Source organism: Nelumbo nucifera, chromosome 3 (assembly GCF_055504915.1).
Source record: "Nelumbo nucifera cultivar China Antique chromosome 3, China Antique-T2T, whole genome shotgun sequence".
Taxonomy (NCBI): domain Eukaryota; kingdom Viridiplantae; phylum Streptophyta; class Magnoliopsida; order Proteales; family Nelumbonaceae; genus Nelumbo; species Nelumbo nucifera.
Window position 1 is genome coordinate 84,219,685 of NC_142651.1, and position 21,478 is coordinate 84,241,162.

Genomic DNA, 21,478 nt, shown 5'->3' on the forward strand with positions numbered 1-21,478 from the left:
AAATCAACCTCGAAAATGTTGAAGACCCCAAGCCCATCTTTGTCAGTGCTCTACACTACAAGAAAAATGACTTTTAGCGGTAGTCAAAACTGCCACTAAAAATCTTAAAAGCTCCCGCTAAAAAGTTTACTAGCAGTCGCTAAATTGCCGCTAAACTAGGTGTCGCTAAAAGGTTCTAGCCGGTAGAACACAGAAAACTGCCGCTATAAATGATCATTAGCGGCAGTCGCGACTGCTGCTAAGGCAGCCACAATACTGCCGCTAAATCTCTACTTTTTTTAACCAAAACAACCTGGAAATTGTTACTAATAACCTATAATTTAATTGTAATTGGCTACAAATCTCATTTATTAAATAAACTTGTAATTTTATTCATCCAAATTAAAATTCAATAAAAAATAACTTGTTTCTTTTATTGACAACCTTTGGAACTTTAATCTTACAAGAAAGAATAGAAAGAAAATTTATTTTCATTAGTCTCTACATGCATAGTATACTACAACAGTCTTCAAACTCTCTTCCTCTTCTTGTCTTCTCATATAGACAATGCTTCATATCTTCACTGTCTTCTTGATTTTCTTGATGGATGACTTGGTAAAGTTGTTGTCATGGACTTAATGTGTTCTTCAAACTGCTCTCTCATGTCTTCTTCTATTTCTTTTTGTATTTTCTGTTGATCAAAATAGTAACCAACTTTAGATGCTTTCTACTCTTCTTCAAAGACTCTCATGTTTAGTTTCTGCAGTTTGAATGTTCCCTTGCTTTGCTGAGACTTTGAATTAGTGACCGACCACCTTTGGTTGTGGTAGTGATAGTGATATCCAGAAATGAGAGGATGTCCAACGATGAAGCCAGCTCCAGGCTGAATTCGGTTCTTCCAAATCATACTGAATGTGTAGAAACATCACAGCAGATGATGAAGAAAGAAGCTAGATGAAAAAAAAAAGGCAAATCAATTCAATTCATACCCTTAGACAATGAGAAAAAAGCATAATGGACAAAAATCAGTGGAAATGGTAACCAAATCTAACCCTGTCATGCTTCTTGGAGCATGATTACAAGCTGCATCCAACCAAGGAAAATATGTTCAAATTCAAAGGCATAACTGGATCGGGGAGGGAAAATTATTAAGGGAATTAGTAGAAGAAAAGCCCTATGCCCTTGCAGCATAGGAGCATCCAATTCTGTTCACCAAATCAAGGATATATAATAAGTAAAAGAGAAGTTTCACAATCTTCAAGACTAATAATTACTTTTAATCTTCTAATAGAATAATCATTTTAATAAGCAGTTGATTTTACTTTTACAAAAACAGTAAATTTAATATTACTGCAGCTTGAGTGATAATACAGAATAGCAGTAAAAATTTACAAAAGCAGTTGAAGACAACTGTAACAACTCCTCTATCTACTTCAATGTGTCGTGTACATTTTCGACTTTGTTGTTTTATTCTCAATGAATAAACTACGTTTCTCCTCCGAAAATCACCTCTGCCTATCTCTGAATTCTACTTCTCTGCGCTTTTCCTCCCAAAATCACCTTTGCGTATCTCTACGTTTCTCCTCCGAAAATCACCCCTGCGTTTCTCGGAGTCCTGCTTCTCTGCCTTCGCTGTTGCTACATGAAGTCATTGCAAATGCTGAAGAGTTGCCGTTGCCGTCCTCCATCTGTTGCCGGCACCATTGATCATCTCAGTTGTTGTCGCCGCTCCGTCTAGTTGTCGTCACTGGTCATTTTTTCCTCCATTTAAAGAGTAAGAATCGTTATTTCACTTGACGTTGATCCACCGTTCCTCCGTAATGCACTGATTGTTGCTTATTTTCTCATCTCATTCAAAAAATTTTGCTTCTCATCTTATTGTTTCTCTTGTATTATTATTTCATTCATTTCCTTTTTTTGTTTCTAGTATTTTGGTTTTTTAATCAACTGTGATACCTAGAGTTTTCAGAATCAGAACAGAAACAATTCTTGTTATAGAAGATCTACTCAGTGAATCACTGTAAGTAGTTGATTAATTTTGAATTTCCAGATAACATTGTGTTGTTTTCTATTTCATGAATTTTGCATCCAATTCTGATGGCTTCTTCATTCGGTATTCAATATCTTCTAATGGATCTTGATTAGGCTGAAAAAATAAATATATATTTTTTTAATGAAAGAATTGACTGATAAAATTGGCTCAGATAGGCCAACCTACTATATGGGTTGAACTGAGTTAACTGATGGAAGGTCGCATGCTATTTGATTTATAGGCATAAATCATAACCACTTTCTCGCAAGTTTTGCACCAATGATTCATTTCAATACTGTAACGTTTGGGGTTATAGGGCAATTAGCAATGTAGCTAATTTAAAAAATTCAGTACAGAACAGTTTTGTTATTGGCTTCCCAATAAGCTTTATGCATTCTTCTTGTAAGATACAATTTGGTGCTACCTTCTTCTTACCTGGTTCATATATAGCAGAAATTACCATCTCAAGTCTGAACTGGAGCAATTAATTTCCCACTGACTCTGGGAGCTTTTATCCAGGGGAGATGATGGTTTTTACACTATGGTTGGAGAAGGATTAGGTGCAGGATATAATATAAATGTTCCTTGGGAGCATGGGCGATGTGGTGATGCAGACTACCTGGCAGTTTGGGACTATATTTTGATTCCTGTTGCCAGGGATTTTAATCTAGACATTATCCTAATCTCTTGTGAATTTGATGCAGGTTTGCTCTAGTCATGATAACTGCTAAATCTTCACATTTCTCAGGGCCACCATTATATTCTTTATTTCTTTAGATTTGTATTAAATCGATGAGACCTAGGACCTTTTCATTTACTGAATGGCAGCTATAGGTGGAGGTGGCTGTATATTGTTGTCCTGCCATTTTCCCAAGAACTTGCCAATGGTGAAAACAATCCCTTATTATTTCAGAAGAACAAATTGAGGAAGATTTTTTTCTGCTTTCTGTATTGTATTTATATTGGGAGCCTTCTTAGCTATGTAACCATTGAAGATGTTCCTTGATAATGATGCATTCCATTTGTCAATTTTTTCTAGGAAAACTGTTAAATTTGGGTAATACACGCGTTGCAGTTGCCTCTGCTAACTATTTTCACATATTAAATATCATCGGTCCATCTCTTGGAACAGCCACATGTGAGGTTGTCAAATCACACCATATGGATATTCTGTTATGATGAAAAAGGTTAGCATTCAATTAAACCTGCTCTGTGTGTTCTCTTTCTAAACTTTATACTCGGATTTCAAAATAACTCATTATATTGCCCAGCAAAGTATCTTTCATAACTTTGCACTCTGAAAGTTGTTGTGGAGAATTCCTTCTCTTGCTTTTCATTTGATTTTATTTTTCAATTGCTTTTCAGCTAATGGAGTTTGCTCAGGGAAAGATAGTGATGGCTTTAGAAGGAGGCTATAATCTTGATTCTCTGGTAAATTCGGCGCTGGCATGTGTCAAAGTTTTATTAGAAGATGAGCCTGTAGTTGGAACTTCAGAGGCCTACCCATTTGAGTCGTGGACATGGCGTGTGATACAAAAGGTGATGATATAATGTAGCATTGGTTATTTCTCATTTACTTTTGGTATCTTCACTTCTATTCCTTTTTTGCCAAGTTAACCTTTACTTCTGCTATTATGTTCGCCAAGAATTAAGCCCATTCTGGCCAATATTGGCTGATGAATTACCAAAGACCATTAAGAAGGCAACTCCCATTCAGGTGATACTTTCTTAACTTTTGAACTTTCAACTATATGGATGTGCTTATTGAAGTCAAATTTGCAAAATGAGACCTGTGATAGTCAAATAAGCTGCATTAGCTATATGATTAGACTTTATATTGCATATCTTACTGTTAGGAATCATATATATATACAAGTTTTCTATACATAAATCATAGAGCTGCATTAGCTATATGGTTGGACTTTATATTACAAAAATTTAGGGAGATGCTTTTCCATTAGTAGGAAAAAGGGAATAGATAAGCTTTGAATCATATTGATGAAGGTATATGTGTAATGTACCAAGAAAGGACTATCCTGTATTGTCCAATACAGGAATTTCAGATACCATTCCTAATTGGTTTTGGAAATTGTCTTCTCATATATTCTTTGTAGACCTGTCTCACAACCAAATCCGTGGTAGCTTTCCAGGATTGTCAAGAATACAAGCTGATAGTGCAGCAATATATTTAGGTCACAATCGCTTAACTGGACTACTACCCCATTTCACATCTGGTGTAGTTGAACTCGACCTTTCCAACTACTTGTTTTCTGGGTCTATCACCCATTTCCTTTGTGATCAGTTCAGTGAACCAAATATACTAGAATATCTTGATCTCTCAAACAATCTTCTGTCACTACAGATTCCAGATTGTTGGATGAACTGGCAACCGCTGAATGTGCTGAATCTGGGGTACAACAACCTAAGTGGGAACCTTCCAAAATCCCTTGGTTCTCTAACCGAGCTCCAGTCATTGCACTTGCGTAACAATAGGTTGACTGGAGAGTTACCTTCATCTCTGCAAAATTGCACAGAACTGTTGTTTATCAACATTGGCCAGAATGAATTCTTTGGACCTTTTACATAACAAGTTGTCAGGATCCATACCTCAGTGTTTTAACAACTTCAGTGCCATGGCTTCTGATCAAAAGTCAAGTGGCTATATTGGTTTCTTCAGTTCTACACAGACCCAACACGTTGACAGCCCTACTACCATTAAGATATTGCATAAAATAGTTTTAAGGGGTTGCAACTTTGGACGAATCCACAGACGGCAGACTAACCAAGTCCAGTTCAGGTTAGACCCAGTCGAAAGACCCTATGGGGTTTGGTTTGAAATTAGTTCTGGACATTCTACCATGTCCTGAAGCAAATCCAACCTACATATTTTTTTTTAATGCATACCTACACCTACATTAAAGTTAAGTCATGTTCATATTTTGAATCGAACCTTTACATTTCCAGGTTGGATTTGAGCTAACCCAGCACAAGTTGTAACCTCAGTAATTTAGTGGCCTTGTTTTATAGAAAATGAAGTGGTTGAACTACTCAATGGTTTATTGCTTTGTCTTGAATAAAGTTGAGGTTGGGTTGATTATTATAAATTCCTTAACTGTTGGGTCTGTGTAGAACTGAAGAAACCAAATGGAATTTTTGGAATCCCTTGACTTTTCAGCAAACCAACTTTATGGTGCTATTCCTCAGAGCTTGTCCAATTTGACCTTCTTGAGTCACTTGAACTTGTCAAATAATAATTTGTCAGGAAGAATTCCATCTAGCACACAAATTCAAGGTTTTACTGCATCCAGTTTTCTTGGTAACAAAGGACTCTGTGGACCTCCACTCACAAAAGGCTGCACTGGAGATGATATGTCCCAAATTCCAACGGTTGGTGGTGGTGGTGGTGGAGCTGAAGGAGATAAAGATGACAATGGAGTAGGAGTGGCTGCAGATACTTTTATCATTGCCATGGTTTTGGGGTTTGTGATGGGTTTTTGGGGAGTCTTCGGTCCGATTTTATTCATCAAGTCATTGAGGTTTACATTCTTCCGATTCTTGGATAGAGTGAAACAAAATCTTTGTGGTGGTATGATCAATATTTGTTTTCTTTTTTGTATTTGGATCCTTAGTTTCTGTATTGTTTTGAAACTCATGTAACTTCTCCATAAATGATGTGAAAAGCAGGGTAACCAAGAAAGGACTATCAATGTGCCAAAACCTCAAAAAGAAGCACTCTTGTTATCATCATCTTCAGTGTCGAAGTCTACAGCATTAGTTGAGATCTCTAGTTTGGTGGAATCACCGCAAACTGGTAATCTCACAGTTAGGATTGAGAAAGAAAAGGGAAGACGACGAAGGATTAACAGGAGCTCTTGAGGTTTCAACCAGTCAGAGTGGGAATTCTATTTGTTATTTGTGAAAATTAAATGGTTCATTAAATAACCAGAACTAGTTTGATTTTCATAAAGAAAACCAGAAATTATGACAACAGTTAAATGCCCAAAATTTGAGCCCAAAATAATGGCAGATGGTGTTTTCTTCTATCGTTCTAGAAGAAAAACTTGAATTAGGCTCAAATTGGGTTTAAAAGAAGAGGCAGAATGGTTTATTTCCAAAAATTTTAGGGGCATTTAAGACTTTGTGACATGGTTTTCAAATCTATGTCCAAAGGGTAAAATTGGAAAGAGATGAAAAAAATAACAATTTACCCAGGAAAGTGGGTGTTGCAAAAGAACACGGGAAAATAAGAAACTTCATTTATCTGGGTAAATCAAACAGAAAAGAACATGGGTAAATGTGTTTCTGAAAAAAGAACATGGCCTTAGAGTCGCTTTCAATTACCAATCTGTCATAGTTTAATTAGGTCTCTAGCAATTTGTACTCCTTGCAAGACTGCTTGGAACTCAACATACACCGAGCCCCCTACTCCCACAGGACCTGAAAATACAGCAAGAATGTGCCCTTTAGTATTTCTAAAAACTCCTGTGCCAGCCGGCCCTGAGTTTCCAAGAATATTGCTATCAAACTTTAGCTTGCAGATAAAACCTTCTTTTGGGGGGTATCCAAACTACAACCGGTTTGTCCTTCACAGTAGAACTTCTTGCTACAGCATTGGGAACATAGAAGACATAGAAGAAACATTTTTTATTGTAGTTCATACATTTACATTGGCACAGTGTTCTAAAAATGATTGTAATTGCATTTCTCTCTTGGTCAAACAATTCAACTCGTGTGATGTTATAAATTAAATTTCAGATAACATAGAAGAAAGAGAGGGCTTTAATAAAAAGGGAAACATTTTAGCAGCATGAAACCAGCTGATTTCAGATAACCTGGTTTTATTCCAGAGGACAAACGAGATGTATTTAATTTGGAAGCTTTGTGAGAAGAAAGCAATTGAATGATATAAATTACCTGCGAACTTCTTTCACAGGAAATCATTGCGGAGATTAAGCATTCGGAAGGCAGCATGGAGATTTGTTAAAAACTTCACAACGTTTCTGGGGCAATCATAGTATCCGGCTGTCACTTGGTTCACCACATATCGGGGCTGCCAGTTATCCCATCATCAGTAGTAGAATAATGACAATAAACTGTTTTTCCTTTTCTATACAGTACTTAAAAAATACAACCACACTAGGCTGAGGAAAGAAGAGAGCTATCACCAATCTGCTACCATAGGTCCCCCTCCACATATGAATGTGAATAGTTTATTTCTTCAAGGGTAAAATAAATAAATAAACATCTAGAAGGACAGTTGAAAAAAATCATTTAGAGAAACTGAAGACATAAGGCTAAACTAGAGCTAGTACAGGACTACTTAACTCAGGAGTCAGTCAGGACTACTTACACAAATAAAGTAGAGCTAGTACAAATGTACAATCTGTAAAATATAGTTCCTTTTCTTTCTTTTTTTTTTCTTTAATTTACTTTTTTCATTAAAGCAAATGCAAAAATTAATCAAATTAAAACCAATATATTGGGAAAAGGATTTGCTTGTTAGGTGTAAGAGAGACCATCATTAATTGACAATAAATTGGATTGTGATGGTTTAAGAGAGACCATTTATAACAAAAAGACTTCCCTATAACAAACCATCATTAATAATGTTAGTTTCCTTTTGGGATGCTGACCAATACAAAGCTGTAAATAAACATGGGTTTTACAAACAATCCATGTCACAATTAGTTGACAACTTGAGTTATAAACAGTAGTACCCCAAGAACCACCATGAGGAAGAACATGAAACAGAGATCCCATCACTGCACTACTACAGTTGAGGGCAGCAATTGCACTTTCAGCCTGCAATTAAGGTAATGAAGAATCCGAAGTTATCAATCATGATGAGCATTGAATTCAGAACTTCTAAAACCGGACAGTACGTAACAGTATTCTTACAGAAAAGACGGCTTTTTTGTAATGTAATTAGTTTTATGGGGATCTGTAATTACAAGGAGAGTGACTAATTATTAAATTTAATCCTTAAAAGCTACCATTACAGGAAAACTCAGTAATGGCATTACAGCATATTAAATTTAAATTTGCATTTAATTAACCCTATGACATCAACTCAACTTAGGAATTGATGGGACAAAAATTAGCCAACAAAACCCAAAAAAGGGAACTGAGAAAACTCACCCGAGTAAAAACAGGGTAATCATGAGCTGAGAGCTGAGAGGAAGGCCGTGAAAGAGAGGGAGAAGCAGAGCTAGGGAACCTGCGATTTGCAGGGCTGTTCCCTTTAATCAAAGCAGCATGAAGATCTCTGAGCTCTACAGCTTTGGCAATGGCGACCTGGATTTCTTGCCTAGTAACTTGATGGCGGTCATTGTTGCTGTTCTGAAAGCTTTGAGTAGCAGCTGCAGCAGCTATTAACGAGGAATAGAACAGTAACAACAGAACATAAATACCCCAAAGAAGAGAGTATTTGATGGAGGGTTGGAGAAGCTATCAGAGCAAAGGAGAAGTGCAGTGGAAGACCTCATTGCTTATAGCAATCAATTAGTCAACCAATAGAATTCCCAGGTTTGAACCTCCTTAAGTCCATGTTATGTATTCTTAAAGGAAAACACTAACAAAAGCATGGATTAGCGTGGGTAAATGGTACTATTTTATTGATATATCAGTTACCTTTCCTTTTTTCTGGTTTTCTTACTTTCAGCAGGACTGCACAAGTTATGTTTGGGTTTGGACCTTCATCAAATTATTTTATGTCATATGGCTCTACAAAAGTTGGTGGTAGTAGTAAATTTCAAGCTTTGGGTTCTGATGGTTAGTACACCTCCTTTTGTGGAATTGAGTAACCAACTAGGATAAGGCATATAACCTTTGCAATGTATTTCTGTAGATGGAGCTCATTCATCAGCACGTAGAATGGAGAAAGAATACAAAGAACCCTGGGTAATAAGCAAACAGCAAACACCAACCTGGCTCCATTACCAAAATCTCATAATGTGTATTCCTAATCTATCTATCTTACAGTTTTCCCCTGATGGCTCTGCAGGACTACTCTTACTATCCTGTTACCCTCCCTTTGAGAAGGCCATACTCAGGAGACCCAGGTAAGTTTGAGGCACATCTCAAAAGGCACACTACTTTAAACTCTAAGCACCCCTGTGAATTTTGATTAATATCATCAATCATTTTTAATGATATTAGTTGATGGGCTGTGAGCTTTTCAAGTGTCATCTCTCTCTGATATCATAGTTGAACCCATATGTAATTATATATGAGATAAAGATATATTGGTTGGGCTTGATGACCCCTCTCTTAGTTAGGTCCAGTTCAGATTGAGCCAAACCCAACCCTCTCTTCTCTATCTATGGAACCTCAACATATTCTATCAATCCTGGACCTCGAGAGAATATTCCAACAAAACAGTTTAGAATAACTAATCCATGACAACCCAGACCAGCTGGAGTTAAAGCAATGTGACAAGAGTAATTTTAGAATTGAAAATTATTGAAGAACTTTACAAAATTGAGATCCCACGAAAAGAAGAAGACAACCTTCAAAAGTGACATTTCATGATCTATGGGTTGTCTGTCTCTGGACTCCAGTTGTTGGGTCATGGGTGGCGTTAAGTTCACCACAAAAAAAAAAAAAAAAAAAATTCTTAAACAAATATATAACTAAGGGCCTGTTTGTGAGCTGAAAATTAAGCTAAGTTGGTTCTACTGTTTTGAAACACTCCTGATTAATGTATTAAAAGAGACAGGAGAGGACAATCCTTCAAAAGACTGACTGATAACCAATTTGAATTCTTTGGATTTCTCACCAAACAGAAATAATAGGTTGTCTGTGTTAGGGTTACCTCGACTCCTTGATGACTTATTTAGTAAAGGACACAGTAACAAGCCATTCAGTTATGCATGTGCTTGAGTTGAGGATTTCCTTGTAACTGGCCATGAAAAGCTCAAAAGGCACATCTCAAAGCATATCAGAACCTCTTGTGTCCAATGCAAGAAGATCATATCAGAACAATAAACTCTAAGTCAAGAAGATAATTTTTATTGAGAATTCAGAACACAGAGACAATAATACTCTATTGTTCGAATCTAAGCTCATTAAATTCATGCAACAACTATGCAAAACCACAAATATAATTGTGAAAAATAAAATAAAATGATATTCTGAAGAGAAAGGCCAAGTAGAAATAGTGTCAAACTCTTAGAAATGATTCCAAACAATTTTACCAAGTTATAACCTAAGTTTTCTATTTGTATCTAAAATGACTAGTGGGAATCAAACTAGTCAAGCATTTTCTGTAGTTGGGAGAGGTCCTCAAACATTTTCATTCAAAAAAATTTAGATAGCATATGATGACATTCATAGGGAATGTTTCTGATGTTCTAGTGAGCAGCAAACAATTGTGTTTCTGCTACTAGAACAACAGAAACGTTCCATAAAAATTCCATCAAAACACTTTGAAAAAGACCAAAAACTCCTAAAGTAAGAGATGACTCCAAGAATCAAAGAAAAAGACCAATAATTGCACTTCACAACAAGACAATCTGAAAATGCAATGCCAATTGGAAAAAAGAGAACTCCTTATTAAGATATAGAAGCTAAATTCCAAGATGTGTAAGGAGCAGATCCCGTTCAGTTATATGGATGTTGTTACTTCAACTAGTGATGGAACATTGTTGATGGTGTATAAACATAAAGAAGGCATAAATAAGAGAGTGTGGAAGATAGGTTCTTTTATGTTTTCTTCCACTCAATGGTGTGCATAAAGTAAATTTTTAATACCAAGAATAGCTAGTCATTGCATTGACTAGAGAGGTCACAAAGATTAGTCATCAGTACTTAATCACAATAACACTGTTGGCGAAATGTAGATCATAACCAAGAACTCTTAACTGAATAATAAAAAAAAAGAAACCTTAAATCCACACCTTTAAATTTTGCATCTCAACATGATATAGACCATGAAGAATAAAAAATAAAAAGAAGGGTGACCAGGTTAGATCTATGACTGACCAATTCCTGGGAAAATTTGGTTTTTTCCCCTCAGGTGAGATACCATGTATGTGTCCAGGATCTAAGAAAACAGAATTATGTCTCTGTATCTCATATCAAAAACCATTGCAATCAAATTGGACTTATATCCAATTACTGAAATAACTAGAAATCAATATACAATGAAGCAAGCCAGAAATTTAATTTTGCACATATAGAATCTAGAATAATTAGTACTGGTGCTCATTCTCTTGGATAAAAAAAAATAGTTTTCATTAGCAAGCATGGAAAGCAGGACTTTGGCCAAATTTGAAATCCAACCAATAACTTTGTTTCAAAAGGTAAAGTACAATTCTATTAACCAAAAAATATCAGCTACACATATAAAAGAGCCTATATACAATATATGTATTTATCTAGAATAATCACATACAATACAAACCTACAAAGAGTCAATCAAAAAAAGAGGAAGGGGATTCTTTGAATTCCATGCAATGGATAGTCACGAATAAGCCTTTCTAAGGTTTGCTTCTAGTGTCAAGATGAGATTTTCAAATATATACGAGTGTTCGTTTTGTTCCAATGAACATGGATTGCTTCCAAGACGAGACTACACATTTCAGAATTTAATTAACTGTTATCTTAGTGCAAATGGGAATCAACATGGTTCTAATCAATAGAGATCTATAGCCTAGCCAACTGAATCCCTTAAGCTAATCAACATGATTTTACTACTTAGTTACCTATAGAAATTTAAGCAAATCTAGACAAAAAAATTAAGAAGATAACATCAAATTTAACAAGAAGTTCGAATAAACCAAAATGGTTGATAATGAATCTAACCTAATTTTACCATTAAAGTAAACAAACGATGAAATTTCCTTGCTAATATCAACATAAAGGACAAAAGTCCAATCCTAAGGGATAATATCCTAGGTCATAGGGGCTTTCAATCTTACCTTTTGTCGCTGATGAATGAATAAGGATGTGAGATGTGAGAACCTGAGATGAGGAGGTTGTTTTAGAAAAAAGAAAATCCAACAAAGATTATTGGAGAGAGAGAGGGCCTTCATTGAATCAATAAGATTGTGGCGTGATTACAAGAAGTCTATTGTGTTGGGAAATTAACTCAAACTTAAGATGTAAGGAGGTCTCCCACTTGTTACTGCACTCGAGATTCAGAGAGAGATTCCGTTGCCGATGAGAAATCAGAAATGGTTGAGAGAGATATTGGGAATAAGAGGTGAAAATACTAGTTGACTAAGAGAGAAAAAAAAAAAGAGAGGAGAGTGTGAATGCGAAAGAGTGAGTCGGTAAGAAATTAGAAGTGCGGGAGAGGGAAAATCCTGGGTTTCGCGGGGTTTAAGTGGCAATGCCAAAGACTTAAAATTTCTACCTTGTAATATGAAAGGGTGAGTCGATGAGAAATTAGAAGAGTGGGAGAGGGAAAATCCTGGGTTTTACGAGGTTTAAGCGGCATTGCCAAAGACTTGAAATTTCTACTGGCAGTCACCCATCTGCCAGCTAAAAAACTGCTGCTAATGCTTATTTTTCTTGTAGTGCTACTTATGAGGGAAGAGCTAATAATGTATGAATCTTTACTTAAATAATAGAAAGATGTTTTTTTTTTGGGGATATAAAGACATGCCAGGATTAGATCCTAAAATAGTGGTACATAGATTAGTTATTTCTAAGGATAAATGTCTTATAACCTCACTTCAAACCAGAGCTCACCACACAAATTGAATATGAGGCTGGTAAATTGATTAGTGTTGGTTTTATTAGGGAAGTTAAAATCCTACATGGCTTGCTAATATTGTTCATTTTAAAAAGAAAAATGATAAGTCTGCATTTGTCTAGATTTTAGAGATCTTAATGATGCATGTCCAAAAGATGAATTTCCACTACCTATTACAGAATTGCTAGTGGATGCTACTATAAGATTTAAAGCATTGTCCTTCATGGACAGTTTTTCAAGTTAAAACCAAATTAAGATAGCTCTAGAAGATGAAGAGCTAACTGCTTTTCGAATTCTAAATGGGATATTTTGCTATATAGTCATGCCCTTTGGCTTAAAAAATGTTGGAGCTACATACCAACAAGCCATGACAATCATATTCAATGATATACTTCATAACACTATGGAATGCTATGTTGACAATTTAGTGGTGAAAACTAAGAAAAGAGAATACCACTTAGATGATTTTAAAAGGATTTCCGACAGACTTTGGAAACACCAACTTAAAATGAACCCCTTAAAATGTACATTTGGGGTAATTTCAGGGAAATTCTCTAAGTTTATTGTCCGACATGGAGGGATTGAAATTGACCCTATAAAAACTAAGGCAATCTTAGAGATGCCTCCTCCTTGAAATTTGTGGGCATTATTAGCTCAAAATAATGATAAAAAAGGGAAAATGCCCTTAATTATTTGAGAAAAACCTTAGTTGGGGCTGAACACAATTATTCTTCAATTGAAAAGATGTGCTTAGCTTTAGTATTTGTTGTTCAAAAGTTATGACGTTATTTGCTTGCACATGCAGTTACTTTAATTTCTAAAGCTTGTTCTCTCAAACATTTGCTCTCTTGGCTAGTTCTAATGGGTAGATTGGAAAAATGGTCGCTTATTTTATTTGAGTTTGAGATAAAATATGTTCATTTAAAAGCAATAAAAGGACAAGCTTTAGCTGAATTCTTAGTAGCTCATCTTGTGCCAAACAACATTGAGCTTTCAAAAGACCTTTCGGATGAAAGGATCTTATACATAGAAACTGAAAGACCAAGTCAACTCTATTTTGATGGAGCTTCTTCAAAACAAGGTGCAAGAGTAGGGATTGTGTTCATCAGTCCCACAAGAGATTCAATTCCATATTCTTTCTCTCTCACACCATTATGGTCAAACAATACAGTCGAGTATGAAGCAGTCATTATCAGCTTAGAAATGGCTCATGAGATTAATATTAAATATTTACAAGTCTTTGGAGATTCTCAACTGGTGGTTAACCAGCTAAATGAATTATATGGGGTTAAAAAGTTAAGTTTAATCCCTTACTTTAAAAGAGCCAGAGAGCTGATATCCCAATTCAATAGCACACAAGTGGGCTACATTCCAATGCTAGAAAATGATAAGGCTGATGCCATAGCTAAGTTGGTCACATCTCTTAGTTTACCTGAACAAAGACAACTTCAAATTACAGTTGGTGAGAGACATGTTCTCCCCTTCCTAAATGAAAGAGTTTAGGAAACTGAGCTTGTGAACTTTGTCATAATTCAATTAGAAGGAGAAACCTCAGATTGGAGAGTGCCCATAATCAATTATCTACAACATGGGCTCATCCTGATAGATCCTTGAAAGAGTACTGATTTACTACATCAAGCTGAACATTATAGATATATAAATGACACTTTGTATACAAAATCCATAAATAGAATTCTACTTAAGTGTCTTTTTGGAGATGAAGTCCAATAAGCTCTCCACGAAATACACGCAGAATAGTGCAATATACATCAGAATGTCCCTGAAATGGTAGGACATTTAGAAGAATTGGGCTATTTATGGCCCACTATCATCTTAGATGCTATTTGCATCTTAAGGAATTGTGTTAACTGCCAAAATCTAAGGGGTATGTTACTAGAAGCTATCAATGTGAACATGGTCACAGTGTACCAAATCGAAGAAGAAACATATTAGAGACAACCCATTACTGATTTTTTACAGTATGGGAAATTACCTGTCGATATATATCGACATGCCCTACATTTCACTTATTTCGGTGACACCTTATATAGAAGATCCTTTGATGGAATCTTGTTAAGATGTTTATCCAATGAAGAGGCAAGAAATGCATTATATGAAGTTCATTCATGCACATGTGGAGCTCATCAAGCTGGACCAAAAGCTGTAGGACAATTAAAAAGGTTAGGTTATTATTGGCCTATCATGATTCAAGATGCAATAAAATTTGCTTTTACTTGCAAAGTATGTCAACTTCATGGAAATTTCATACATCGATCGCCCATGCCTCTTAACCCTACAACATTATCATGGCCGTTTGAGGCTTGAGGCCTAGATATCATCGATCCTTTGAAACCATCATCTTCAAAACTACATTCATATATTGTGGCTGCTATAGATTATTTTTCTAAGTGGGCGAAGGCAATTGATGTTGCCAACTTCATTCAAAACCATATCATATACAGATATGGAATTCCCTCCATAATTATATTAGATAATGCCCCGTACTTTAAATGTAAGGCTATGATGAAGTTATCTGAGAACTATAAATTCCAACATGCTAAATCAACAGCCTATAATCCATCATCAAATGGACAACCAGAAGCTTTTAACAAAGTCCTTTAAAAATACTTAAAATGATGGTTTCAAAAAATAAAAGAAACTGGCATGAGTGCCTCCCTAAAGCTACTTGGGCTTACCGTACCATAGGGCAGACAACTACAGGATGCACACCATATAGTTTGGTGTTTGGAGCAGAGGTTTTTCTTCCTCTAGAAATTCAGCTACCCTCTTTAAGGATCACAACACAATTCACACATAAAGAATAGAATGTAAGGATAAGACTTGCTGAATCAGAAGTCCTTGATGAGAAGAGGCTCATAGCTCAACAAAGGCTTAAAGCCTAAAAAGCCCAAGTTGCAGGTGCCTTTAATAAAAGGGTGAGATATTGGTCATTTGCAGTAAGACCTATCATAGTCACAAGAAAAACTTTAGGAAAATTTGAACCCAAATGGGAGGGTCCATATATAGTCACTAAAGTCTTCCCAAAAGGAGCATATGAACTTTATGACTCTAAAGGTCAAGTAAAGTACCATTGTGCAAATGGTAAATTCATTAAGCGCTTTCGTGCATAAACCAAAAGAATGCATAAATGAAGACCCACTGATGCCTCTTATGTGGTTAAACTGATGAGACAACCCACCAATGCCTCTTATGTGGTTAAACTAATAGAGAGAATCCACCAATCTCTCTTACGTAGTTAAACTGTTGAGATAATTCCAAGAAAAAAACATTACATAATGCAAAAGAAAAAACAACCCACCAATGCCTCTTATGTGGTTAAACTTATGAGACAGCCCACAAATGCCTCTTATATGGTTAAACTGATGAGACAACCCACCAATGCCTCTTATGTGGTTAAACTGATGAGAGAATCCACCAGTCTCTCTTACATGGTTAAATTATTGAGATAAACCCAAGAAAAAAAGCATGAGCATATGACAAAAGAAAAACAGCCCACCGATGCCTCTTATGTGGTTAAACTAATAAGTAAAAACCACCATGTCAGCATGTGGCAAAACTGCTTAGATAAACTACCAATGGTATTAGTATGTGGTGAAATTACTAAAATACCCCATTAGTCGCTCTTTAGTGGCTAAACTATTGAAGCGACACATGAACTACATCGGCTTGATCCCTAAATGGGTATGCAGGAAGCCTAGTGCATAGATCCAGCCACAATATAAAAAAACGTATTTACTTATGGCCTGTAAGAGTATAAACTTTGAATGGCTAAAACAAATCCAATTTTAATTTGGTCAATGATACCATTACCCAATTATTAAGGGTGAAAAGCCTCACCCTATAGTGCCTTAAGAATGGGTACATAACAATGATTCCTTCTTTTTGGTCTCTATTTTGATATCCATAAAGACATTAATAATCCCTCAACTGATCTCTACTATCAAATCTAAAATCAATCTTTTTTACGAGACCAAAAGTTGACCTTTTATCAAAACCATTATAAATCCATTTTCAAATAATTAAATTTGAAGTTGATCTCTTTTATTTAAAAGATCAAGTGTTTTCCTTTCATCAAAATATCATTGCTGTTATGAGGTTGAAATTAATCTCTTATTAGATTTTTAAAATTGAACTATTGATTTTCCTTTTGTGATCAAATAAAGATAATTATCAAGTTTCTTAAAATGGATCTCCTTTATGAGATAACTAAAATCTGAAATTGATCTTTTTTGTGAGATCAAAAGCCTGAAATTTATCAAAGCATTCTTTTGAAGTTATCATCATGGGATCAAAATAATCTTCAATTAGGTCAACTTGACTTAATCTCTTTGAGAGATCAAAATGTTTTTTTTTTTTTCAAATAAAAGAAAACCTCTTAAAATTGATTTCTATAGTCTTCAAATATTTTGATATGATCTCTCTCATGTTCTTAAAACATTTGCATCAAAGGATGGGAAAATTTCATTTAAGCATTAAATCTAAAATTGATATCTATTATAAGACCTTTTTTTCTCTCTTTCTTTCTTCTTTGATAAAATGTATCACATTTAAAAAGGATGAAACAGATATGTATGAGATCAAGTTTTCTTCTTTTGCTAAGTTTGACCTCTTTTATGAGATTAGAGGTGAAACTAATCCTTATAATGAGGTCATTATCATAAAAAAAAGGAAGGGGACCACATGTGAGAAGTCCCTAATCAAAAGATCATCAGTACTAAAAGAAGCTTTAGTACTAAAACCAGAGTGGACATACCTAAAAAAAAAGAGAGAGATCTTAATTTGCTGAAAGAATATCAAAGTGTTGGCAAAGTTGTTAATTGCTTTTGACAACCAAAACATGGACTGTGTTCAAAATAAATCCATAAATCAGAAATTTCAAAAAAGAAAAAAAAAGGAGAGAAAGATAAGAAAGTTTTGCTATGTTTTGCAGTAGACATGTTTCTGATGTAGTGATTATACTGTGAATTTAGATAAACAACATATATGTTGATACAGTGATTATTCTGCGAAGTTGGCTTTAAATAAACAACAGATATGTTGTTTCAATAGATATGTTGATGCAGTGATTATACTGCAAATTTAGGCTTTAAATAAATAGCCGATATGTTGATGTAGTGATTATAGTGCGAATTTAACTTAAAATAAACAACAGATATGCTGATGTAGTGATTATACGAACTTAGCTTAAAATAAACAATAGATATGTTGTTTCAACAGATATGCTTATGCAGTGTTTATACTGCAATTGAGGAAGCAAGTGAAGCTTCTCTTGATAGCAATCAGGCAAAAACAGAAAGTAATATCAAACTTGGTTTAGGGTTTTCTCTCCTCAAGAGAAGACAAAAAATCTCTCTTTGTTCGTCCACCACTTTAGAAAACAAAAAAAAACTTTATTTGTTTAATCACGGATTTTGAAGAGAAGACAAAAAGTATCTCTTGTTGAAAGATTTCAGCACCTCCTTGACTTGAATACTGAAGGAGAGGTTTGCCTTTCTCTCTTGAACCATTGAGAGAGCTTGTATAGTAAAAAAAAAAAAAAAAATAGGAGCTGGAATGCCAGTCCATGTCTTTTATAGCCAAAAGCAGTCTTACAGTCCTAATGTGATTAAGATTGTTTATTAGGGTTAACTACAAAGGTGGGCGTGCAACCCACTTAACAGATTTATAACAACTCATTTATGGGCTATTTTCAAGTTTAAATAAGATACTTTATAATGGCCCACTTACAATTTTTAGTTGGGCCCAAGTACATAGCCTTATGTGACCCATTTAGTGGCTTCACAATAGGCTATATGTGGGTCTCATAACAACTCATGATACAACCCATTTACATTTAGGTCCATTAAGTTTAAGCCCAAGCCTCCTTAAATAAATTAAGAGGCTGGGATCACTTCTAAAAGGGGGTTAAATGCAAAGAAAGTATAAACCCAAGCCCTCTTAAATAAATTAAGAGGTTGGGATCACTTCTAAGAGAGAGTTAAATGAAAAGAAAATGTAATCTGAACCCTCTTAAACATATAAAAAGAAAATATAAGCCCAAAATCTTAATAAGCTTTCAAATTCTGCCCCTTATCATATTTCCATATCAAATGGATTGAAGTTGACCATTAACACCATTAAGGGCCCACTTGATGTTTAATTAAAATTATTCATCAAATAAAAAAGTAAAAAAAAAAAAGCTAAAAGGGGAGTAAATTAATCACATCCGTTTTTGGATGTTATACCAAAAAAATGACCTAGATCAGAGACATAGTTGAGTCTTTGTAACTTTAGGTTTCTGGTGTAAGAATCCTATTCAGATTAGGATTCTTTTGTCCCAAGCAAAAAAAAAAAAAAAATTAATTACAAGATTATTTCCAAAAAAATCCTACTCAATCTAGGATTCCTCCACAAGTCCTACTTAAATCAAGACTCTCATTTTATGAGCCTACAAAATAATCATTTTGGTCAAAACGACTTAGGATCAAGATTTAAGGGAGAATCAGAGGTAATTTGATAAAATCAATGAGGCCTACGGACTCTTCCAACTATGAAAATTTGTGATTAACCCTCAATACTCAAATCAAATCATACAATTAATAACATAAGCGTAATGAAATCGAGAGTCTTAATTGCACTAGGACATCTCAATTTAACAAGATAACTAATTATAAATTCTCATCAAATCAATCAAATAGTTAGATTATATCATATTTTGTCTAACGAAAGATATTGCAAGAGTCCTGATCATATCAGGACTCTTCCAATTTTGGCTCAATTCTTTTCTAATGATAGAACTTTCATAAGTTTTGACTTTAACTACTTATTTGACCCGTGTGCCCATATTGTATTTCTTTCAAGACAAAATTAGGGATTAAATCATATACAGTCTAATTCTCAAGGGTTGATTATCGTTCCCTTAAAATGAAAATAAAGAATAGATGGGTGAAAACTGTCTGCAATCAAATATTCAATTTGATTGACTATGGTTCCCTTTTTGTATGCAAAAAAAAAAAAAAAAAACAAACAAACAAAGGATTAAGGCTGTCTACAATCAGAACTTCATCTGATTGACTACAACTTTTTGCGAGGAAATGAGTGAGAAGGAAATCTTCTTTGTATCAAAAAGAAAAGAGAGAAATGAATTGTTTTATAATTTCTCATTTGTATTTTTCTTTTTTTCCTTTTCATTCTTGTACACTTAATGTAAAAGAAATGCAAATGAAAAGTTATTTTTTAAGTATTTTATTGGTGAGCCAGGAATACCATTGATGATCAAGAACATGTGTGAGCAAGCAATACAGATATAAATGATGTAGCAAAAAAGAAAGCAATACAAATATAAAGTTATTAGTTCGTCCCTTCTTTTTCCTCATAGAGTCCGTGAGTAATCTCTGTAGCCACGACTCCTATATATCAAGAATATTTCTCCCAACCATGAAAGCTCCTTGGAGAGGTGTGGTGAGATGAGGCATGATAGACATATATAAGTCCATTGGTGATAAATTTTGTAAGTCTTGTGCAATGTTCAGAAAACTGGATTGGGCATAGAATCAGAGAAATGTGAGATTCAACCGAGGTCGAACCAGAAGTCAAATTGTGATGATGTGGTATACATGTATATATATTATGGGTCATATAAATACTGTATATAATATATTTTATCTTTTAATATATTTAAATATGATGGATGAATGTCAAATTCTTTAATTTTTAAAGCAAATGACTAAGGTTTAAATCTCTTAATTTACATTTTTATATGTGTGTGATAAAGTAATATATACAATAAAGAGTTGTTAAATGGATTATTAGGTCACGTGTTCAAATCTAATCTTATCAAACATGTTTTAAAATTTCAATTATTTAATGACATGTGTACTTTGGGTAAACCTAATGGTCAGAAATCTCCTTTTTTTGAAATAAGAGTAATATTTTTGTCATTAGTGTCCAAAAATATGTCTGAACTCTTAAAGTTTAGCTTGTCATTTTATAGTACTGGTTTAATATTAGCCATTGGATGAGTATATAAGTTTGAAGATTAAAATTTTATAGTACTGGTTTAATATTAGCCATTGGATGGGTATATAAATTTGAAGATTAAAAGAAGGTACTCAACTTGTACTTTTGAAACCATTAGCCTCAATCAAACACAGGTTTCAAGTTTCAAGTTTCCATATTATTAAGGGCCTGCCTGGCACAAATAGAAACACAACGCCCTGGTATTGTGTGTCCGTTTTGGGCTTGAAACGCCTCAAAGTGGCAACGCAACCATGCCAAACACCGGCCTAGTTGTTGCATGAAAAATAAACTAACTAAGTGGAGAAGAAATGTAAATTTTAAAACTGTAGGGACAAATTACAAATTTCATAAAATGTGGGGGCATAAGCGCATAAATCCAAAAAGACCATGAAATGAAATAGGGAGAATGACAAAATGTGACAATTTGGTCCTTGAATTTTAAAACGCGACAATTCAGTATTCGAGTTTCTAAATGTGACAATTCAATATCTGAACTTTCAAAACGTAATAATTCAATATCTGAACTTTCAAAATGTGACAATTCAATACCGGTTGTTAACTAGTCCGTTAATCAGCCATGCGGGCCCGTGCCGTGTCATGCCGTGCCGTGGGCTAGATTGGCCCGTAGGCCAAGTTGGGTCATGAATCGAGCCAAAGCTATTTTTGCCTATTTATTTAAGAAAATTGAAAAAACTTAAAATTTTAATTTTATAGGATCTTTGATGTATACAATTGCTTATATATATAAT

At 34.7% G+C, this 21,478-nt stretch overlaps 1 protein-coding gene and 1 long non-coding RNA gene across 14 annotated transcripts; one reads left to right on the forward strand and one right to left on the reverse strand.

Annotated features, from left to right (window-relative positions):
- The first annotated feature begins 1,395 nt into the window (after positions 1-1,395).
- LOC104585968 (uncharacterized) lies at positions 1,396-5,999 on the forward strand. Of its 10 annotated transcripts, none has more exons than XR_016084232.1 (4): positions 1,396-3,198; positions 3,377-3,550; positions 3,658-3,728; positions 5,696-5,999. XR_016084232.1 is itself a non-coding variant. In XM_088901624.1 (3 exons), the coding sequence occupies exons 1-3, from the start codon at positions 3,187-3,189 to the stop codon at positions 5,885-5,887; spliced, it is 378 nt and encodes a 125-aa protein (XP_088757750.1). In that variant the 5' UTR covers positions 1,401-3,186; the 3' UTR covers positions 5,888-5,999. The 10 variants fall into 10 exon arrangements, 1 of the variants encoding a protein (XP_088757750.1); XR_016084229.1 differs by lacking the exon at positions 5,696-5,999 and adding an exon at positions 4,374-5,669; XR_016084230.1 differs by lacking the exon at positions 5,696-5,999 and adding an exon at positions 5,274-5,669.
- On the reverse strand, positions 4,115-12,544 carry LOC104585969 (uncharacterized). Of its 4 annotated transcripts, XR_002023594.2 has the most exons (4): positions 8,150-9,021; positions 7,729-7,813; positions 6,926-7,061; positions 4,115-6,448 (listed from the first exon to the last, which is right to left on the reverse strand). It is a non-coding gene; the product is annotated as an uncharacterized LOC104585969 (long non-coding RNA). The 4 variants fall into 4 exon arrangements; XR_016084235.1 differs by adding an exon at positions 11,932-12,544 and having other exon boundaries at positions 6,926-8,379; XR_016084234.1 differs by having other exon boundaries at positions 6,926-7,813.
- Between the last annotated feature and the right edge of the window lie 8,934 nt (positions 12,545-21,478).